The 18841-nt window shown below is 41.2% G+C and overlaps 1 protein-coding gene across 7 annotated transcripts in view; it reads left to right on the top strand.

The window, feature by feature from the left end:
* NUP93 (nucleoporin 93) overlaps nucleotides 1-18841 on the top strand; it is a 102952-nt gene that overhangs the window by 9323 nt on the left and 74788 nt on the right. For 4 of the 7 annotated variants that reach the window (XM_019935787.3, XM_019935788.3, XM_019935789.3 and 1 more), the window contains 2 exons: nucleotides 4951-5143; nucleotides 16995-17112. In XM_019935787.3, the coding sequence (XP_019791346.2) occupies nucleotides 4965-5143; nucleotides 16995-17112 (297 nt within the window). In that variant the 5' untranslated portion in view covers nucleotides 4951-4964. Of the gene's footprint in view, nucleotides 1-4950; nucleotides 5144-16994; nucleotides 17113-18841 lie in introns of those variants that run through there. The other 3 variants (XM_019935791.3, XM_019935790.3, XM_073795563.1) reach the window with 2 other exon arrangements.

Below are 18841 nucleotides of genomic sequence, written 5' to 3'. Positions count from 1 at the left end.
TATTATTATTATTTATATATATTTAAAATTTATTTATTTATTTTTGGCTGTGTTGGGTCTTCTTTTCTGTGGGAGGACTTTCTCCAGTTGCGGCGAGCAGGGGCCACTCTTAATCGCGGCGCGCAGGCCTCTCACCATCGTGGCCTCTCGTTGCGGAGCACAGGCTCCAGACGCACAGGTTCAGTAGTTGTGGCTCACGGGCCCAGTTGCTCCGTGGCATGTGGGATCCTCCCAGACCAGGGCTCGAACCCGTGTGCCCTGCATTGGCAGGCAGACTGTCAACCACTGCGCCACCAGGGAAGCCCTATTATTTATTTTTAATTTAAAAAATTTTTTGACTATACCGTGGAGCATGTGGGATCTTAGTTCCCAGACCAGGGATCGAACCTGCACCCCCTGCATTGGAAGCACAGTCTTAACCACTGGACCGCCAGGGAAGTCCCACCATTTCTAATATAGCAGGGTGTCTGCAACCTCTGAAAAACAGTGGGTCATTGTCCTTCATTTTGATGGGGTACTTTTTATTGAAGTGTAATACACAGTCAGAAAAGTACATAAATCACGAGTCTATCTCAGTGAATGTTCTCAAAATGAACACACTATTAAGCAGCACCCAGAATAAAAAAACAAAGTTACCAGCCCCCCAGAAGCCTCCTTTCTGCCTCCTGTTCCCCCCCACCCCACCACCCCACCACCAAAGGATAACCAGTCTTGCCTTCTAACAGCAGTGATAAGTTTGCCCTTCATTTTAAGGCTTACCCGGGTGTTTGAGGAGGTCTGTGGAGGCTCAGTAGGACTTCTGCCAAGAGGCACGGAGAGCAGTTTGTTGCTCAGGGCCCTCGTACCCTGCCATGCTCTCTGAAGCACCTTTCGGTGCTTCCAGAGGCCACTCAACAATCAGGCTCAGAGTCATGCTGACAGAGAGGAGCCTTAGTGCTGTCTGTCCTTGCTGGCCTTTTCCGGTCCAGCCCCAGTTTTGCTGCATTGACTGTTCCACATCCCACTTCTGTGGGTTCTCAGTGTGGCTTCTTCCTGGCTCCCTCCTCCATAGCTCCCCAGGGGTGCAGCTGGCATCCAGTCTCTGCGTGTGTCTTGGCCAGATTTTTTTCCCAACACAGAGCTTGGACTTCACCCTCTCACCTCCGCTCCGGCTAATCATTCTGGTTCTCACTATTGGACAAAGCTAGTGAGGTTATTTTCATGATCAGTTTTCAGTATCTTGGGTCAAAATTGATATTCAGTTTGTTTAACCCCTATATTTTGTGGCTAAATTGATATTTATTTTGCAGAAGGGTTAAAAATCATCTTTAAATGTGTAAAATTAACCATATGTTTAAAATTTTTAATGAGATGATGACTACATCAAAGTATACATTTGGAAACTTTGATAACTTTTTTGTAAATCAGTTTCCACTGGTTGAGTTATAATGCAGGACAGATCCAGTTTTTCCCAAATATGGTATCATATACATTTCTCTCTTCTCTCAGACAGACATGGGACAAGCTTATTTTCTACTCTAAACTTATATAGCACAGTTCTTCCTGTATGTATATTTGTTCTTTTAGTTTGGAATTTGTTCACCTGAAAACTGGGCTGTTTCTTCTAAAATATCACTGGGTTTTTGTCTGGGTATTTAGAGGGAAAGCACTAGTCTGGACCAAGTGTGATCTGAATTCATGCCATTTATACTGTCTCTGCCTTATGCTGTGCAGCCTCAGAAATGTTAAGTATCAGTTGGTAGTCGGAAGGGAATGTTTTTGCTTTGGTCTCTGCTTGCCAGTGGGTGCTGATTTGGCAAGAGTGTGTAGGAAGCCTTCAAGAAGAACAGTCTCCACAAACGGAAGAATAAAACTCCCATTCATTCAACAGATGAGAACCTACTATGTGCCAGGCACTGTTCTAAGAACCTGGGGTACCTCAGTGAACAAAACAGGCAAAAAACCCTATCCTTGTGCAGTTTACATTCTAGCTGGGGGTGGGGGGGAGTGCTGAGGGTGGTTGCAGGTTGCACTCGTAAATATTTTGTTATAGGTCGGCATCAGAGGCAAGCTGACAGTTTAGCTGAGAGAGATAGGGAATCAGCCATGAGCATATCTGGGAGAAGTGCGTTCCAGGTAGAGGAAGTAAGGAGTACAAAGAAAGCCTCTACGGCAGGAATGTGCTTGACCCACTGGGGGACCAGCAAGGAGGCCCCAGGGTGGCTGGAGCCCAGGAAAGGAAGCGGGACAGGACTGGAGATGAGTCTAGGAGGTAAGAAGAGATGGCTTGCTTCTGTAGGACTTCACTCTGTACAAGAAGTTTAAACAGGGGATGGATGTGATCAGACTTTCAAAGGATCACTGATCGCTGGATTGAGAAGACACTGTAGGAGACAAGGGCTGAAACCGGGAAGCCAGGAAGAGGTGAGAGTGACTTGGGTGGGGGAATGTGGTGGGAAGAGGTAGATTCTGGGTGCATTTTGACGGTAGATTTGAAAGGCTTTGTTGGCCTATTTGAATGTGGGATGTGAGTCAGGGAGGCCCTTAAGGATTTTGGCCCAAGCAACTGACTAGAGCAGGCCAAGGAGCAGGTTTTGTAGATGAAAGGTTAAAGCTCAGTTTGGGGCATATTAAGTTTAGGATGTTGTTTAGAGATTCAGCCTTTATTTTACTATGGTCAAAATAATTCTATTTAGTTAACTTTTAAAAATCATATTTATTGGACCATATTAAAGTAAATCATGACTTTTATTTTGCATTTATTACCCTCAGATCCATCACTTTAAATCTTTGTATGGGCAAGTCATTTGAGAAGTTGAGCATTTCCTTTGTGTGAATTTGTCTGACATGGGAATGTTACGTGAAATGATAGATATATTTTTTCCTTTATTTTTCTTCTTTTTTTGAACATAAAAAAGTTTTGTTTTATTCAGGGAGTTCCAAAATTTTCCTTATGAAGGAAAAAAAGTATTTCCTTCTCCTTGGCTCTGTTAGACAAATTATTTTTATCTTAGAGTAAAAAAAAAAAGTGTGGGGAGGGCTTCCCTGGTGGCGCAGTGGTTGAGAGTCCACCTGCTGATGCAGGGGATGCGGGTTCGTGCCCCGGTCCGGGAAGGTCCCACATGCCGTGGAGCGGCTGGGCCCCTGAGCCATGGCCGCTGAGCCTGTGCGTCCGGAGCCTGTGCTCCGCAATGGGAGAGGCCACAACAGTGAGAGACCCATGTACCGCAAAAAAAAAAAAAAAAAAAAATGTGGTGGTAAGAGGCAGCATATTTCTTTTTTTTCCTCTTTCTGGTGAGTGACCATGTTTCTGGTAGTTCATAGAACATCACTGGCCCTATAGGTTTCTGAGGAAAAACATCTCCATCAAGCAGGAGCCATCGTTTAATTATACTCTCTGCTTCTTTCTTCTTCTGTCCCTGAGAATACCTTCTCAATCTGTGATCCACATTTTCTCACAGGTAGAGGTGGCCAGTTACAGCTTGATTCTATTAGTTAAAAAAAAAAAAAAATGACAATGATTATCTAGAAACTTTAGGTAAAGAGTTGTGGTGTATATGACTTTTTGTCTAAAGATTAAAGTCAGCTTGGCACTTCATAAAGAATACCAAAATGTCTTCATGTTTACTCCAGCTGAGCTATTTTTGTTTTAACCTTGTGCCCTTGCCTTTAAAGTTAATGTCCTTTAATGTTCATTTTTAAAAGTCCTTATTCTGCTGCTGTGGATTTATGGTGGAAACCATGCTCTTTTAACATTAACCTGAGCTTCATAGCTGAGATATAATTATATATTACATTAACATTGTAACTACAATTCTAGAAGAAGAATAGAAGCCATGGGTTTAAAACAAAGGGGAAAAATATAATCAAGAGCTACTATTTAAAGAATATTGTTCTTTTTTTAATAAATAATAATTTTGTTAACCTTTTAGCGATGTAACTTTTTAAAATGATGTTGATACTATTTATCTTCTGTTGACTTAAATAGTGGTAGGAGTTAAAAACTCCTTCTCTTAGTTGTGAACCTTATACAAGGATGGTACAGTATATAGAAGATTCATAAATGCATTAAATATCATATATGCATTAAATATCAACATTGTTCACAGAGCTTTTCTCAGTTGTTGGAGAAACAGGTGATCTTGCTAATATTCATGGTCTAGAAGCCAGCTGCTACTTAAATTAATATAATTATTAGTTGCAACAGTATCTCTAAAAGTAGTAGGTATATTAAGTCATATTCTGAATGTCATATATAATAAGCAGACATGGATCTCTGCTCTCAGAGATAAAGCTGAAGAATGAGTGAATGGAGACTTGGACATGAATTTAAAAAGACTGTCTTTTATGTTAGCGAAGGAGACTAATGGGATTAGTCAGAAGACCTGTGTTCTTCTGGTTTCAGTTCAGCCTCATTGCAGCAGAGAGTATTCTAGGCACAGAACTGAGCTCTGTGGACTGGAGTTCCTTCTCTGTCTTCTCAGGGTCCTCATGGAGTTCTTTGGGAATCATATGAGATGAGATGGCCATATAAATTGCCAGCCGTCTGCGGGTGGAGGTGTTTTTCTGTCTAAGACAGGTGGAGGGAGAGGAAGTTTGAGTGAGGGTGCTTTACGCCTCCCAGAGGTTGCCACCATGACTTCTGTTGCCTTGTCGGCTTTGAGTCTGAAGTGAGGCAGGAATTCTGATCTGTGCTTTAATATCTTTGCGTTTGTTCTGGTGGCAGAAATCAATCTTGGGGCTGTCAGTATGGACAGAAATGATCTATTTCTTCTCAGTCTGACTCATTTTCTCTGTCAGGACTGTTGTTCTTGGGCTATGTTCAGGAACAAATCCTGCTTGTTGACGAGCTGTCTCCTTGTCTGTTTACAAAAAGTCCTAGTGTTTGTTAAGCTTGTGACAGGTTCAGGCAGTGTTTGAAGCCTATCTTTCCTCTTGATTTGGGTCTCTTCCTTTTTCTCCCCCACCTAGGATCTGCATCTCCAATGGATACTGAGGGGTTTGGTGAGCTCCTTCAGCAAGCTGAACAGCTTGCCGCTGAGACCGAGGGCATCTCAGAGCTTCCCCATGTGGAACGGAACCTACAGGAGATCCAGCAGGCAGGCGAGCGCCTGCGTTCCCGTACCCTCACACGCACATCCCAGGAGACAGCAGATGTCAAGGCGTGAGTACTGGTGGGGAGGCAGCACTGGTGCTGGGTGGCTCGGGGGCAGGATCTGCTTCCTTCCTGCCTTGAATTTGGATGTAGTCTGTAAAAGACAGATACAAGCCAGAGTCTCAGGAATTCAAGAGAGGTTTTATAAACAGGTCAGCAGCCTTGCTTTGTCTCCCTGCCTCCTGGGTTTTCCAGCCTGTCTGCCTGACCAAGCTGCGAGTCCCTATCACAGGCAGAGATGATGAGGGTGAGAAAGGGCGAAGGGCTTTGTCATACAGAAACCGTCCCAGTCGTTGCTGCTTGGGTTCACTGACTGTTGGTGATAAATGGCTCACGTAGTATATTGGTAAATGTGGGTCACACAGATAAATGTTACCTTCCAAGCCAGAGAGGGCCCAGTGATGAGCAGAGTTTTTAAGAGTACTTGGAAGAAACTGATGAGCAGTTAGTGATGAGAAGCCATCCAAGTGAGGAGTGATCCTGTCTGCTTACTGTCAGCGACCCCAGAGGCTGCTTCTAAAAGGCCTTGGAAATGCAGTGGCTGCCAGTTGATTGTAGAAGAGGAAAGTGGGTGAGCCTCAAGAGAGTGCAGCAGGAGAAAAGTGCAGGTTGACTGGCCAGTGGCTGCTGCTGCCTCACAACATGCTTTGGGTTGTTGATTCCACAGACATGTGTTTGGGATCCCCACTGTGCCAGGCCTGGGCTGTCTCTGGGACTACAACCATGAATTAGACATGGTCCTTGCCCTCAAGAAGCTTATTATTTGGTGAGGCAGGAAAAAATCTCGCCTCTTTCCATAAGAAATGTGATTTACTGGTTACTTACTCTGCATCAGTAAGATTTTGCTTAATCCTCACAACAAATAGTAGGACTGTGGTCCCTGTATTACAGATGAGCAGCTAAGGCTCAGAAAGGGCAAGTAACTCTCTCAGATGACACAGCTGGTGAGTAGTGAGTCAGGATTCAAACCCAGTGAGGTTGACTCCAGAGTGTATGCTCCTTTAACCCTGATGGAAGGGTCATGGGAGGATGCAGAGGTGCTGTTACTGGTGACCTTGCTGGGTCTGGAAAGTGGCTGAGATTCTCTGTGGGAAATACTGTATGGGAAATCGTCAGTCATCTGCTCAGTCTTCATTCCTTAAACTTGATAAGACCTAAGTGCTGGTGTTAAGGTGGGGACATTGTTTTGGATACATAGTAAATGTCACAGGGGGTGAGCATAAGGGCTACATTTTTTTTTCCCAACTAATTTTGAGAGCTGAATGTTTTGGCTGCTCTGCTGAGTCAGTAAGGATGTTGTAGAAATTCTTATGTAGGCCTCCCCAGAATTTTATTTATTAAAATACTAGTTAGTTTGTGTTCTGTTGGTATTGGTAAAAGCAAATCAGGGGAACCCTGGCAGGGGTTTTTCACTATCCAGCCTTGTAGCTAAATGCAGCCAACTGCTCCACTACACTTTTCCTCAGCACCCCATCCAGCCTTTAGACATTTCTGCTAACTTGCCCTCCGTGCAGGCTCCTACTGCTGCTGCTGCTGCTGCTGGTTGCCTGCAGTTACCCCGGGTCTTTAGCGTGCAGGCTTTTGCTTGTGTGAAAGGATGCTGCTGGAGCGAAAGGACTGTGATGCCAGCTGAGTTGCTATAGTTATAATTTAATTGCATTAGCTTTACAGCCTATTAAGAGCAAAAAGGGAAAATGTTTTCTTGGGAACAATTATCTCTTTCTTGTAAATTTCCATTCTTCCTCATATCTTTCTACCTTAAATTCATCATTTTAGGGAGGAGGAAGTTGGAACATTGAAAGAATGGTTATAGGGTGGGGCAGGTGCTCAAAAAGAAACCAAAGGGCTGATGACTGTATTTTTCCATCTCCTTGATAGGCAGAGACATAAAGTGTGATGTGAATATTTCAGTACAGGATGAGGGCAGAGGAGAGAAGTGAATAGGGAAAATTTTCTTACACGAAATAAATTTTGAAAAAAATTTCTGTCTTCAAGATTTTATTTAAGATTAGCTTGTAGACCTAAGAGTGAATTGTTCTGTGTTGAAATTCATTTGTTTAAATAGACTTTGTTGGATTTTTCATTTTAGGGAACAGATTTGCTGGCTTTTTTGCATGTGTGATATTCTTAAATTGTAAAATACCTTCACACATAAAGAAGCATATGTATAACATATATAAAGGTATAAATCAGGGGTTGGCCGACTAAGACCCCGGAGCCAAATCCAACCTGCTGCCTGTTAAAGTTTTATTGGAACACAGGCACACTTACTTGTTTATGTATTGTCTATGCTGCTTTTGTGCTACAGTAGCAGAGTTGAGTAGTGATGACAGAGACTGTATGGCCGGCAAAGCCTGAGGCACTTAACTGTCTGCCTTTTACAGAATAAGTTTGCTGACTCCTGGTGTAAATAATAGGAAAATGAATGAATACTCCTGTGCACATGTCACAGTTAAGACATGGAATATTATCACTAGCTGTGAAGCCCTCCCTGGGTACACATCGTCAATTGCATCCCCCCTTTTTCTCATTGGAGATGCCTCATTGGATTTTTCCATTCAGCTCAGAAGCCAAACAACCTAGAGGTGTACAAAGAAAAATGCAGCAATCATTCTCTCTCCCTAACTTTACCCTCCAAGGTAATCAGTGTTATTAATTTACTTATTCTTTCACACTTTTCTTCATGTTCAAGCAAAGCATGTATAAACATTTATTTGCCCAAAGTTAAACAGCAGATTATAACTTTACTATGCTCGTACTAACTTACCTTTTAAAGCACTTACTGTTTGTCAGACATTGTGCCAAGTACTTTACATGCATTTTATACTTTCCTCTTAAAATAACCCTGTGAAATAAGTGTTACTGTCTCTGTCTTATAATTGAGGAGAGTCAGATAGCAAGTGGTCGGTCACACCAGAACTCAAATCCAGCTTGGGCAGTGAGAATCCCTCACGTTTGTAAGGCACTTTCAGTTCCCCTAGGCTTATAATAGGTGCTCTCTTGACTGGTCTTCACAAGCCTGAGAGGTGAGAGGGGCAGGGTTTTCCTTCACATGTTAGCAGGAGAAAAAGGAAGCTTGGAAAAGTGATGCACCCAGGATTTTCAGTCAGTAAGTGACTGGTGGGACTAACTCAAGCCTCTTGACTTTTTTTCTGCTCCCCATGTATACTGACTGAGAACAGCTTTTGTCCTTCTGTTCTCCTGGGACTGGACTGTTTGACTCCAGCCTCTCTGGCTCTGTGCTCAAGAGAAGCTGCCTGGTGTACAAAAATTGGGGCAGGTTGGGGGCAGGGAACCTTTGGATTTTTCCACCCTTAGAAGCTGAAAGTTTCTGGTACAGCCTTTATTTGTAAAACCATCCCTACCCTAGATTCCCTGCCTCCCCCATCAGGACTTCTGCATATGCACTGCACAGGCCCACAGTTCCTCCAGGCACCAGCCACTTGGATGACCTTTCTCTTCTCATAATTCTAATAGTTAATTTTTAAATGCCAAGGTTCCCAGTCCTGGTATGCCTTAAAATCACTAGGGACTGGATACGTTCTCATGTATCTCTGGTGGAGATAGAGTGCCTGCGGCACAGAATTTGGCAATAGCTAGTGCATTTACTCTTGACCCAGCAGTCCCGCTTCCAGGGAATCTCTCCCAAAGATACACTGGCAAAAGTACGAAAAGATGTGTGCACAAGGTTATTCTTTGCAGCATTATTTGTAATAGCAAAAGTTGGAAACAACTCTGACATCCATCAATATGGGACTGGTTGAATATTGGTACATGTGCATAGCTTTTCAGTAGCACAAAGGAATGAGAATATACACTGCCATGGATGGAGCGACTCCAGGCCGTATCGTTAAGTAAAATAAACATGCAAGGTGGAGGAAAGGGTATAGTACTTTATCATTTATTTAAGAAAGCAGGTGAAAGAAAGTCCATATTCATGGATTGGAAGACTTTATATTATTAAGATGGCAACACTCCCCAAATTGATCTATAGATTACATGCAATTCGTATCAAAATCCCAGCTGGCTTTTTTGCAGCAATTTGTAAATTGATCCTAAAATTCATATGGAAATTCAAGGAACCTAGAATGACCGAAACAATTCCTTTTTTTTTTTTTTTGTTAGTTGAGTATAATTGACCTTCAACACTATGTTAGTTTCAGGTGCACAGCATAGTGACTCGATATTTCTGTACATTACAAAATGGTCACCACAATAAGTCTAGTTACCATCTGTCACCGTACAACTTTATTACAATATTATTGACTATATTCCCCATGCTGTGCATTTCATTCCAGTGACGCATTTATTTCGTAATTAGAAGTTTGTACCTCTTAATCTCCCTCACCTATTTCACTCATTCCCCCCACCTCCCTCCCCTCTGGCAACCACCTGTTTGTTCTTTGAATCTATGAGTCTGTTTTGTTATGTTTGTTCATTTGATTTGGTTTTTAGATTCTACGTATAAGTGAAATCATATGGTATTTGTCTTTAAAGCTTTAAAACTCTTAAAAGTAGGTGTAAATCTTCTGACTTCTTGGATGTGAAACCAAAAGCATAAGTGACAGAATCAAAAATAGATAAACTGAACTTCATCAAAATTAAACAACTTTTGTGCTTTAAAGGACACTATCAGGAGAGAAAACAACCCACAGAATGGGGAGAAAATATTTGCATATTACAATATATGTTGAATAAGGGGCTTATACCCAGAACATATTAAAAACTCTTACAACTCAATAATAAAAAGACAACCCAATTTATTTTGAAGTATAGTTGATTTACAATATTATATTAGTTTCAGGTGTACAGCATTGTGATTCAATATTTTTACAGATTATAGTCCGTTAAAAGTTGTCATAAGATAATGGATATAATAATTCCCTGTGCTATACAATATATCCTCGTTGCTTATCTATTTTATATATAGTAGTTTGTATCTCTTAATCCCATACCCCTAATTTGCCTCTCCCCCTTTCCCTCCCCCTTTTGGTAACCATTAGTTTGTTTTCTATATTTGTGAGTCTGTTTCTGTTTTGCGTATACGTTGGTTTGCATTATTTTTTAGATTCCACATGTAAGTGATATCATACAGTATCAGACTCTGTCTGACTTATTTCATTAAGCGTAATGTTCTCTCAGCCCATCCACATTGCTGCAAATGGCAGATTTTCATTCTTTTTTGTTTTTGGCTGCATTGGGTCTTCGTTGCTGCACGGGCTTTCTCTACCTGTTGTGAGCGGGTGCTACTCTTCGTTGCAGTGCGTGGGCTTCTAATTTTGGTGGCTTCTCTTATTGTGGAGCACGAGCTCTAGGCACACGGGCTTCAGTAGTTGTGGCGTGTGGGCTCTAGGGCATGCGGGCTTCAGTAGTTGTGGCGTGTGGGCTCTAGAGCGCAGGCTCAGTAGTTGTGGCGCATGGGCTTAGTTGCTCTGTGGCATGTGGGATCTTCCTGGACCAGGGATCAAACCTGTGTCCCCTGCATTGGCAGGTGGATTCTTAACCACTGCGCCACCAGGGAAGTCCCTCATTCTTTTTTATGGCTGAGTAACAGTCCACCATATGTGTGTATCACATCTTCTTTATCATCTGTGGATGGGCACTTGGGTTGTTTTCATATCTTGGCTGTTGTAAATAGTGCTGCTGTGAACATTGGATGCATGTATCTTTTTGGTTTAGTGTTTTCATTTTTGCCAAGTACATACCCTGGAGTGGAATTGCTGGATTATATAGTAGTTCTATTTTTAGTTTTTTGAGAAGCCTCCATATTGTTTTACTTAGTGGCTGGACCAAAAGACAACCCAATTTTAAAATGAGCAAAAGATCTGAATAGGCATTTCTCCAAAGGAGGTATATTAATGTCCAATAAGCAAATGAAAATATGCTCAACATCACTAACCATCAGGGAAATGCAAATCAAAACCGCAATAAGATACCACTTCACCCCCACTAGGATGGCTGTAATCAAAAAAGACGGATAATAACAAATGTTGGTGAGAATGTGGAAAATATTGAAACCCTCGTAAACTGTCAGTAGGAATGTAAAGTGGTGCAGCCACTTTGGAAAACATCCAGCAGTTTCTCAAAAGGTTAAATATAGAGTTAACATATGACTGAGCAGTTCCACTCCCAGGTTTATACCCAGGAGGAATGAAAACGGTTGTCCACACAAAAACCTGTACATGAGCGTTCATGGCAGCATTACTCATAATCACCAAAAAGTAGAAACAATCGAAATGTCTAACAGCTGATGAATTGATAAATAAAAGTGGCATATCCATATAATGGAATACTATTTGGCAATAAAGAAGAATGAACTACTAATACATGCTCCAACATGGATGAACCTTGAAAACATTATGCTAAGTGAAAGAAGCCAGTCACAGAAGACTACATATTGTATAGTTCCATTTATAGAAAATGTCCAGAATAGGCAAATCTGTAGAAACAGAAAGTAGATTAGAGGTTGCCAAGGGAGTGGGTAGATTAGGGGACATAGGGAGTGACTGCTGGTGGGTAGGGTGGTTTCTTTTCTGGGTGATGAAAATATTCTAAAATCGATTGTAGTGGTGGTTGCACAAATCTGTGGCTATACTAAAACCCACTGAATTATACTTTTTTTTTTGAGATTCTTTTTTCCCCTCTTATTGCACTTACTTTTAACACTTTTATTATGGAAATATTAAAACATACACAATAGTAGAGAAAACAGTATAATAAACTCCCAGGTACCCATCACCTATCATATCAATATTCTGCCATTTTTTAAAATTCTTTTTAATTTTTATTTTATATTGGAGTATAGTTGATTAACAATGTTGTGTTAGTTTCAGGTGTACAACAAAGTGATTCATTTATAAATGTATCTATGAATTATACATTTTAAGTGGGTGATTGTATAGTATGTGAATTATAGCTCAATAAAGCTGTTTTTAAAAAGTACGTAACACAAACTTATGTACATAACTGCTAATAAAAAAAGAAGGAAGGTGTTTAAAAATAGCTGAGATTTACTATAATCAGGTATGGTAAGACATGCAAACATGGATATGACATGACTGTCATGAAGGAAGAAGTTTCTACTCACATTTCTTTTTTTTCTTTTTTTGGCTGCATTGGGTCTCATGGCTGTGTGCGGGCTTCCTCTAGCTGATGCAAGCGGGGGCTACTCTTCCTTGCGGTGCACATGCTTCTCATTGCTGTGGCTACTCTTATTGCAGAGCTCGGGCTCTAGAGCGCAGGCTCAGTAGTTGTGGTGCACGGGCTTAGTTGCTCCGCGGCATGTGGGATCTTCCCGGACCAGGGCTCGAACCCGTGTCTCCTGCATTGGCAGGCTGATTCTTAACCACTGCGCCACCAGGGAAGCCCTCTACTCACATTTCTCTGGAAACAGGAGGTAGGGCATGCCATGCAGGGCCACTGAGGGAGCACTGAGGTCAGTCGGGTCAGAGGAAGCAAGGGGAAAACCTGGGCGAGAGCCTTTACTGAGGTTTCTCTGGGAAGGCAGAGTGAGCAGGCTTAGGATTGGCTAGTTTGAATAGCCTCAGTGGGCTCTAGGGTAAAGTTGTCTGGTACCTCACCGTGAGATGATTAGAGCAGGGGATAGTGACCCATTGAAGGAGGTGGTTGAGGTATGGGCTCTGGATTGATTAGTGTGCATATGTTCTTATATGTGCTTACAGGCCTCTAGGAATTAGCTAACTCTGGGAGAGGCAGTCGCTCCAGTGCCAGCAAGGCCCCAGATGTCAAAGCCACAAATACAGGAAATTAAAAGGTGTGATTAGGGCTTCCCTGGTGGCGCAGTGGTTGAGAGTCTGCCTGCTGACGCAGGGGACGTGGGTTCGTGCCCCAGTCCAGGAGGATCCCACAGGCCGCGGAGCGGCTGGGCCCGTGAGCCATGGCTGCTGAGCCTGCGTGTCCGGAGCCTGTGCTCTGCAACGGGAGAGGCCACAACAGTGAGAGGCTTGCGTACCACAAAAAAAAAAAAAAAAAAGTTGTGATTAATATAAATGGTGTAAAGAAACAAAGGGTTACCTATAGGAAAAGGGAAAAAATAAGGTGAAGATGGACTTTTTTATAGATTTGACTTTGGAACTGTATAAATATTTTGTGTAATTATAAAACAAAACTAAATTTCAAAAAAGGAATTCCTAAAGAAGGAAAATAAATGCTCATTCAGTTGGTGACATAATCATTCAGAGAGGAACATTTCCAAGTAATATCTTAATTGGTCTTCAATAATGATATCGTTGGTAACGGGATTGATACTGCTGTTTTGAGACTATTGTGTGTATAGTGTAGGATAAAGCAAATAAGTAGTTAAGGTGGTGATGCTGAGAACTAGGACTTTGGGTATGAGAGAAAGGAGATACAGATAGAAAATCTATGAGGTTAACCCCAAACTTTACGTTTTTAATTTTGAATTGGAAGTGTCAGTATGAACTCATGATGTAATTTATCTTAAGGAAACTGAAACAAAAGTAAAAACTCTATTTCTAGCTCTGCCTACTGAAAGGCTTAGAAACAGTGTAGCAATGAGCACATCTTAGTGCCCAGATAGTGGTCTCTAAAAATCCATTTCTTAATAAAAAGTAACTGGGGCTCTTTGGAGAGTTGACCGATTCCAGGTCTGGGGCAAGATGAACTTGTCTTGTCATACCAGATGGCAAGGAAGTTATGTAGGTCAACTTGAGTCATGTCAAAAGAACTGAGAAACCAACTTGAAAAGGCTTCTACTGGCCAAAGATGAGATGATTTTGAGCATGATAAGGATAATAACTGCAGTGGATTGAAATACATCAAATATGTTTAAATTCATGAGTTCATAATGACACAAAACTCATCAGTCACCTTTGGAGAATGCTAGAGAATCAACTCATTATTCAGAGTAACCATGTAGTTGATGAAGAGTGTCTCTGAGGGGAAATATTCCAGCTAATAGAGACAGAATACCACCATTTTGCAACCTCTAAGGAATTAATGCATCTAAGCAATGATCATCAGTGTCTGGTAACATTCCAAAAAGAGGTAATCAGATATTACATACCTCTTGATAAAAGTCTGAAGTAATTGAACCAAAAAAATGCCACCTGAATCTGATCAAACCATTAGCACTTACTTTCAATTTACAGGAAATTGGATAGGAGAGGCAGGAGGAACATGTTAAATTACATCATGGGGATGCAATCAGTAAAACCTGTTATGTGGGAAACTACATCCTTGCTACTTTGAGTCTGGTCTATAGATCAACAGCATAAGCATCAGCTGTGAGCTTTTTAGAAATGGAGACCCTCAGGCCCTATCCCAGACCTGCTGAAACAGAATATGCTTATTAACAAGCTTCCCAGGTGATTCACATGCACATTTCAAGTTTGAGTAGCACTGCTCTATGGAACAAATAATCTAGAGTCTCCAACAAATTGTAAGAAAAAAAAAAATGAGATGGAGGGACAACTCAAAGATTAAAAGACATTTGGAGGCATATCAATTATTTGCAGGTAGAGAACTTACTTGTATTCCATTCAAACAAACACATTTTAATGTTATGAAATAATTAAGAGAATATTTTGGATTTACTTCGAAATGATCTGGGTGGTAGAGAGAGGAAAGTAGGTAGGGATGTAGGTGAAAATAGAGTTTGCTACGACATGCTAGTTTTTGAAGCTGGGTGATAGGTACAGGGTTTATTATTTTAATTTCATATTAAGATTTTTTTCTATAATAGTTTAAAAAGGAGTTGGCTAAAATGGCTATAATCAAAAAGGTAGTAACAGGTATTGGCAAGAGTGTGGAAAAAATTAGAACCCTTGTACATTGCTCATGGGAATGTAAAATAGTGTAGCTGCTTTGGAAAATAGTCTGGCAGTTCTTCAGAAGGTTAAACAGGGAGTCAATATATAATCTAGCAGTTCCACTCCGAGGTGTATACCCAAGAGAAATGAAAACATAGTTCACGCAAAAACTTACACATGAATGTTCATGGCAGCATTTTTTATAATAACCAAAAAGTGGAAACAACCCAAATGTCCTTCAAATGATGATATGTTCATTAATATAAAATATAGCATATCCATATGATGGAGTACTATTCAGTAATAAAAAGAAATGAAGTACTGATACATACTACAACGTGGATGAACCTTGAAAACGTTATTCTCAGTGAGAGAAACCAGTCATGGAAGACCACATATTGTATGATTCCATTTATAGAAAATGTTCAGAGTAGGCAAATTTATAGAGACAGAAAATAAATTAGTGGTTAGGGGGAGATTTGTGGAGACATGAGCATTTTATTGATACATTCCCATGACTGCTTATGGAGTGGGGGAAATTTTGGCAGGGAGGGGTGATGAAAATATTCTAAAATAGATTGTGGCGATGATTGTACAACTCTGTGAATATACTAAAACCCATGGAATTCTACACTTTAAATGGGTGAATTGTATGATATGTTAATAATATCTCAGTAAAGCTGTTATAAAAAAGGGAAGGAGAGCCTAATACTGATACCCGTGCTCCAGGCTTACCCAACACTAATCAGAATCATTGGGAGGAAAGTTGTCTAGACGATTCTAATGTGCAACCAGGACTGGGAACCACTGTACTAGAAAGTTAGCCATCAAGGATTGTTAGAAGAGAGAGGCAAGATTATCTATTTGAAATGATAGCCTGGAGGGGAAGCCTCAGGGATGGCATCATAGCTGACCAGTCTGCACGGAAGAGACAAAAATCTACAGTGCGGAGCCCTCTGGGTGCACATTATCTATTCCTGTGGTACTAAGTAGAATGGAAATAAGCATGAGAAGTCTTTTCTTTTTTCCAGTAAGTATGTTAGTTCAGAATTGGTCATCTTCAGTGTAACACCCATAGGTGTTAGGGTTATTTGTGCCACCAGGTGGTCTAGCTTCTTCTAAGTTACTAAGAATGAGCACAGACTTTGTCGATGGGATTTGGAGGTACTAAATCATAATCCAAAAGCAACAGTCTAAACAATTAATTTCCTTAAGTTTCTTTCTTCCAGAGAGTGTTCTAGATATTAGTGAGAATCTATAATTTTTTTTTTGCTCTCCCATTGTTACATTGCTCCAGATGAGTAGACATAAAGCCAGCTGTAGTGTTCCCATCTCTCTTCAAAAGCATTCATTAGTCAGGTGACAGCTTCCTCTACTGTTGGACTGGGCAGCAGAGAGGGAATTTGAAGATGTACTGCACATGGTGTTTGGCTTTTGAAAAGAAGCTTTGGAGAACTGGCCTTGGATTCTGGTTTCCCTGCTCTTTGCAAATTATTGATTGCCCTGGACTTTCAGTTTCCTTAATTAATGAATGAAGTTTAGACTAGGTTCTCCTGAAGCTTCTAAAATTTTGTGGTTTACTACATTTGTCTTTATAGAGGCTGTAAATATAGGATGGTGGTTAAGAGTTCGTGCTGTGGAGCTTGGTGACCTGGCTCTGCTGTTTCCTGGCTCTGTGACTTTTGATAAGTTGGTTAACCTCTTTGCACATTGGTTCCCCCATCTGTAAAACGGGGATTGAGAATAATATCTACCTCACGATTTTCTTCACTATAAAGTGTTTGGAGCAGTCTAGCCTGTAATTTTATTGATATGCTATCAATTTATCTAGACAGATCCCTCACTCTAATTTAGGCATGATCAGAACTCTCTCTTACTACCAAATGCAACGTTGTGTCTGTTATCCCAGGTAGTAGATCTTTTTGGAAAGGTATGAAACAACCATACAAAAGTGTTTGGGCAGTATATAAGAAGTTTTAGTTTCACACTAAAAATACTCTCTAGTATTTTAGGAAGCATATTAGATGTTCTAATTCTACTTTTTCTCCCTGCCCTATATCCTCATATAGGTCAGTTCTCCTTGGGTCTCGGGGACTTGACATATCCCACATCTCCCAGCGATTGGAGAGTCTGAGTGCAGCCACCACCTTTGAGCCTCTTGAGCCTGTGAAGGACACAGACATTCAGGTAAGGGCTGCCAGGTACCAGGACTGGTGCAGGTGCAACCCTGAGCATGCAACCCAGGCTGAAGGCCCTGGCCTTTTGTTCACCAGCTGGTTTAGGAATACCACATTTCTTTGTTAATTCTCTTCTTCCTCAGATATTAAGAGAATGGGAGGCTCAGCTTTGAAGGAACATTGGATTATTTTCAGAGTGCTCTGTAAGGCTGAATTTAGGAAAGCATTTCCAACCTGCACTTTTTAAATTATTGTAATTATGAGCACAGATTTCTCTTCTTTCTTTGGGCTTAATCCAAGGCACGGAGACATTAGTTGTAAGTTTCTCTTGCTTTCTTTGCTAGATCTCAAATAATTTTACTATTCGTCTTCCACATTTCTTTTCTACATCTTGCTTGTGTGGCTTGGCAAAGTGCTGGGGAAACTAAATAGCTTTACTATTTACTGAAACCTACTCATCGATTTCTAGGAAGTATTTGGCTCCATTAGTGGCACCAGGAAATGGTCTAATAGAGCACTCCTGTCTCATTTAACCTAGCATGCCACTGGCACAATTGATTGCTATTTTAATCTAATCAGAAACTGGGTTTGTGTGTGTGTGTGTGTGTGTGTGTGTGTGTGTGTGTGTTCAAAATTGTTAAGGAAAAATCTTGTGATCCATTTAGTTGTTTGGTTTTTTTTATATTTGTTTATTCATTTATTCATTCATTCATTCCTTCAGGCTGCACCAGGCCTTAATTATGGCATGCAGATTCTTTAGTTGTGGCACATGGACTCTTAGTTGCGGCATGCATGTGGGATCTAGTACCCCAACCGGGGATTAAACCCAGGCCCCCTGCATTGGGAGCACAGAGTCTTAACCGCTGGACCACCAGGGAAGTCCCGTGATCCATTTAGTTCTGAGGAATTGGAACACTGACTTGTGTTAGAGTGAAGGGATAGTGGGATACCATTTTTATCATCGATTTACCTTTGAGATGAAAGGATGCAGGTCCTACAAAGGCAAATCCTAGTACAGATGAATCTGTTATTTATTATTTGGGCTCAATTTGAATTAATACTCTTTGCCCCACCCTTCCGAGAACTGTTTTAATCCATCTACAGTAATGGCCATAATTCTACTGCATTTATTCCACTTGAGAAACCTAAAACCCTCAACTTTGAGTTGAGAGTTCAGTAACTATAGATATTCATTATTTTCCCTGTTATTGATATGTTCCCAGAGTATGAAAATCCAGTTTTTTCCAGTTTTATATACTAAATTATATTTGCCTGTCACCTTATAGATGCCTTCTTATTTCCGTGCAATCTTCTTTTTAAAAAATTAATTAATTTATTTTTAGCTGCATTGGGTCTTCGTTACTGTGCGTGGGTTTTCTCTAGTTGCTGCAAGCAGGAGCTACTCGTCATTGCGGTGCGCGGGCTTCTCATTGTGGTGGGTTCTCTTGTTGCGGAGCACGGACTCTAGGCACGCTGGCTTCAGTAGTTGCAGCACGCAGGCTCAGTAGTTGTGGCTCATGGGCTCTAGAGCGCAGGCTCAGTAGTTGTGGTGCATGGGCTTAGTTGCTCCACGGCACGTGGGATCTTCCCAGACCAGGGCTGGAACCCGTGTCCTCTGCATTGGCAAGCGGATGATTCTCAACCACTGTGCCACCAGGGAAGCCCTTTCCATGTAATCTTAAAATGGCATGTATACTTGCCTCTTTTTTTTTTTTTTTTTTTGAAGTTTTAGCTGTTGC

The sequence above is a fragment of the Tursiops truncatus genome, chromosome 19 (assembly GCF_011762595.2).
Source record: "Tursiops truncatus isolate mTurTru1 chromosome 19, mTurTru1.mat.Y, whole genome shotgun sequence".
NCBI lineage: Eukaryota > Metazoa > Chordata > Mammalia > Artiodactyla > Delphinidae > Tursiops > Tursiops truncatus.
Note: the sequence above shows the minus strand (reverse complement) of the source record. Positions and strands in the feature narration are given on the sequence as shown.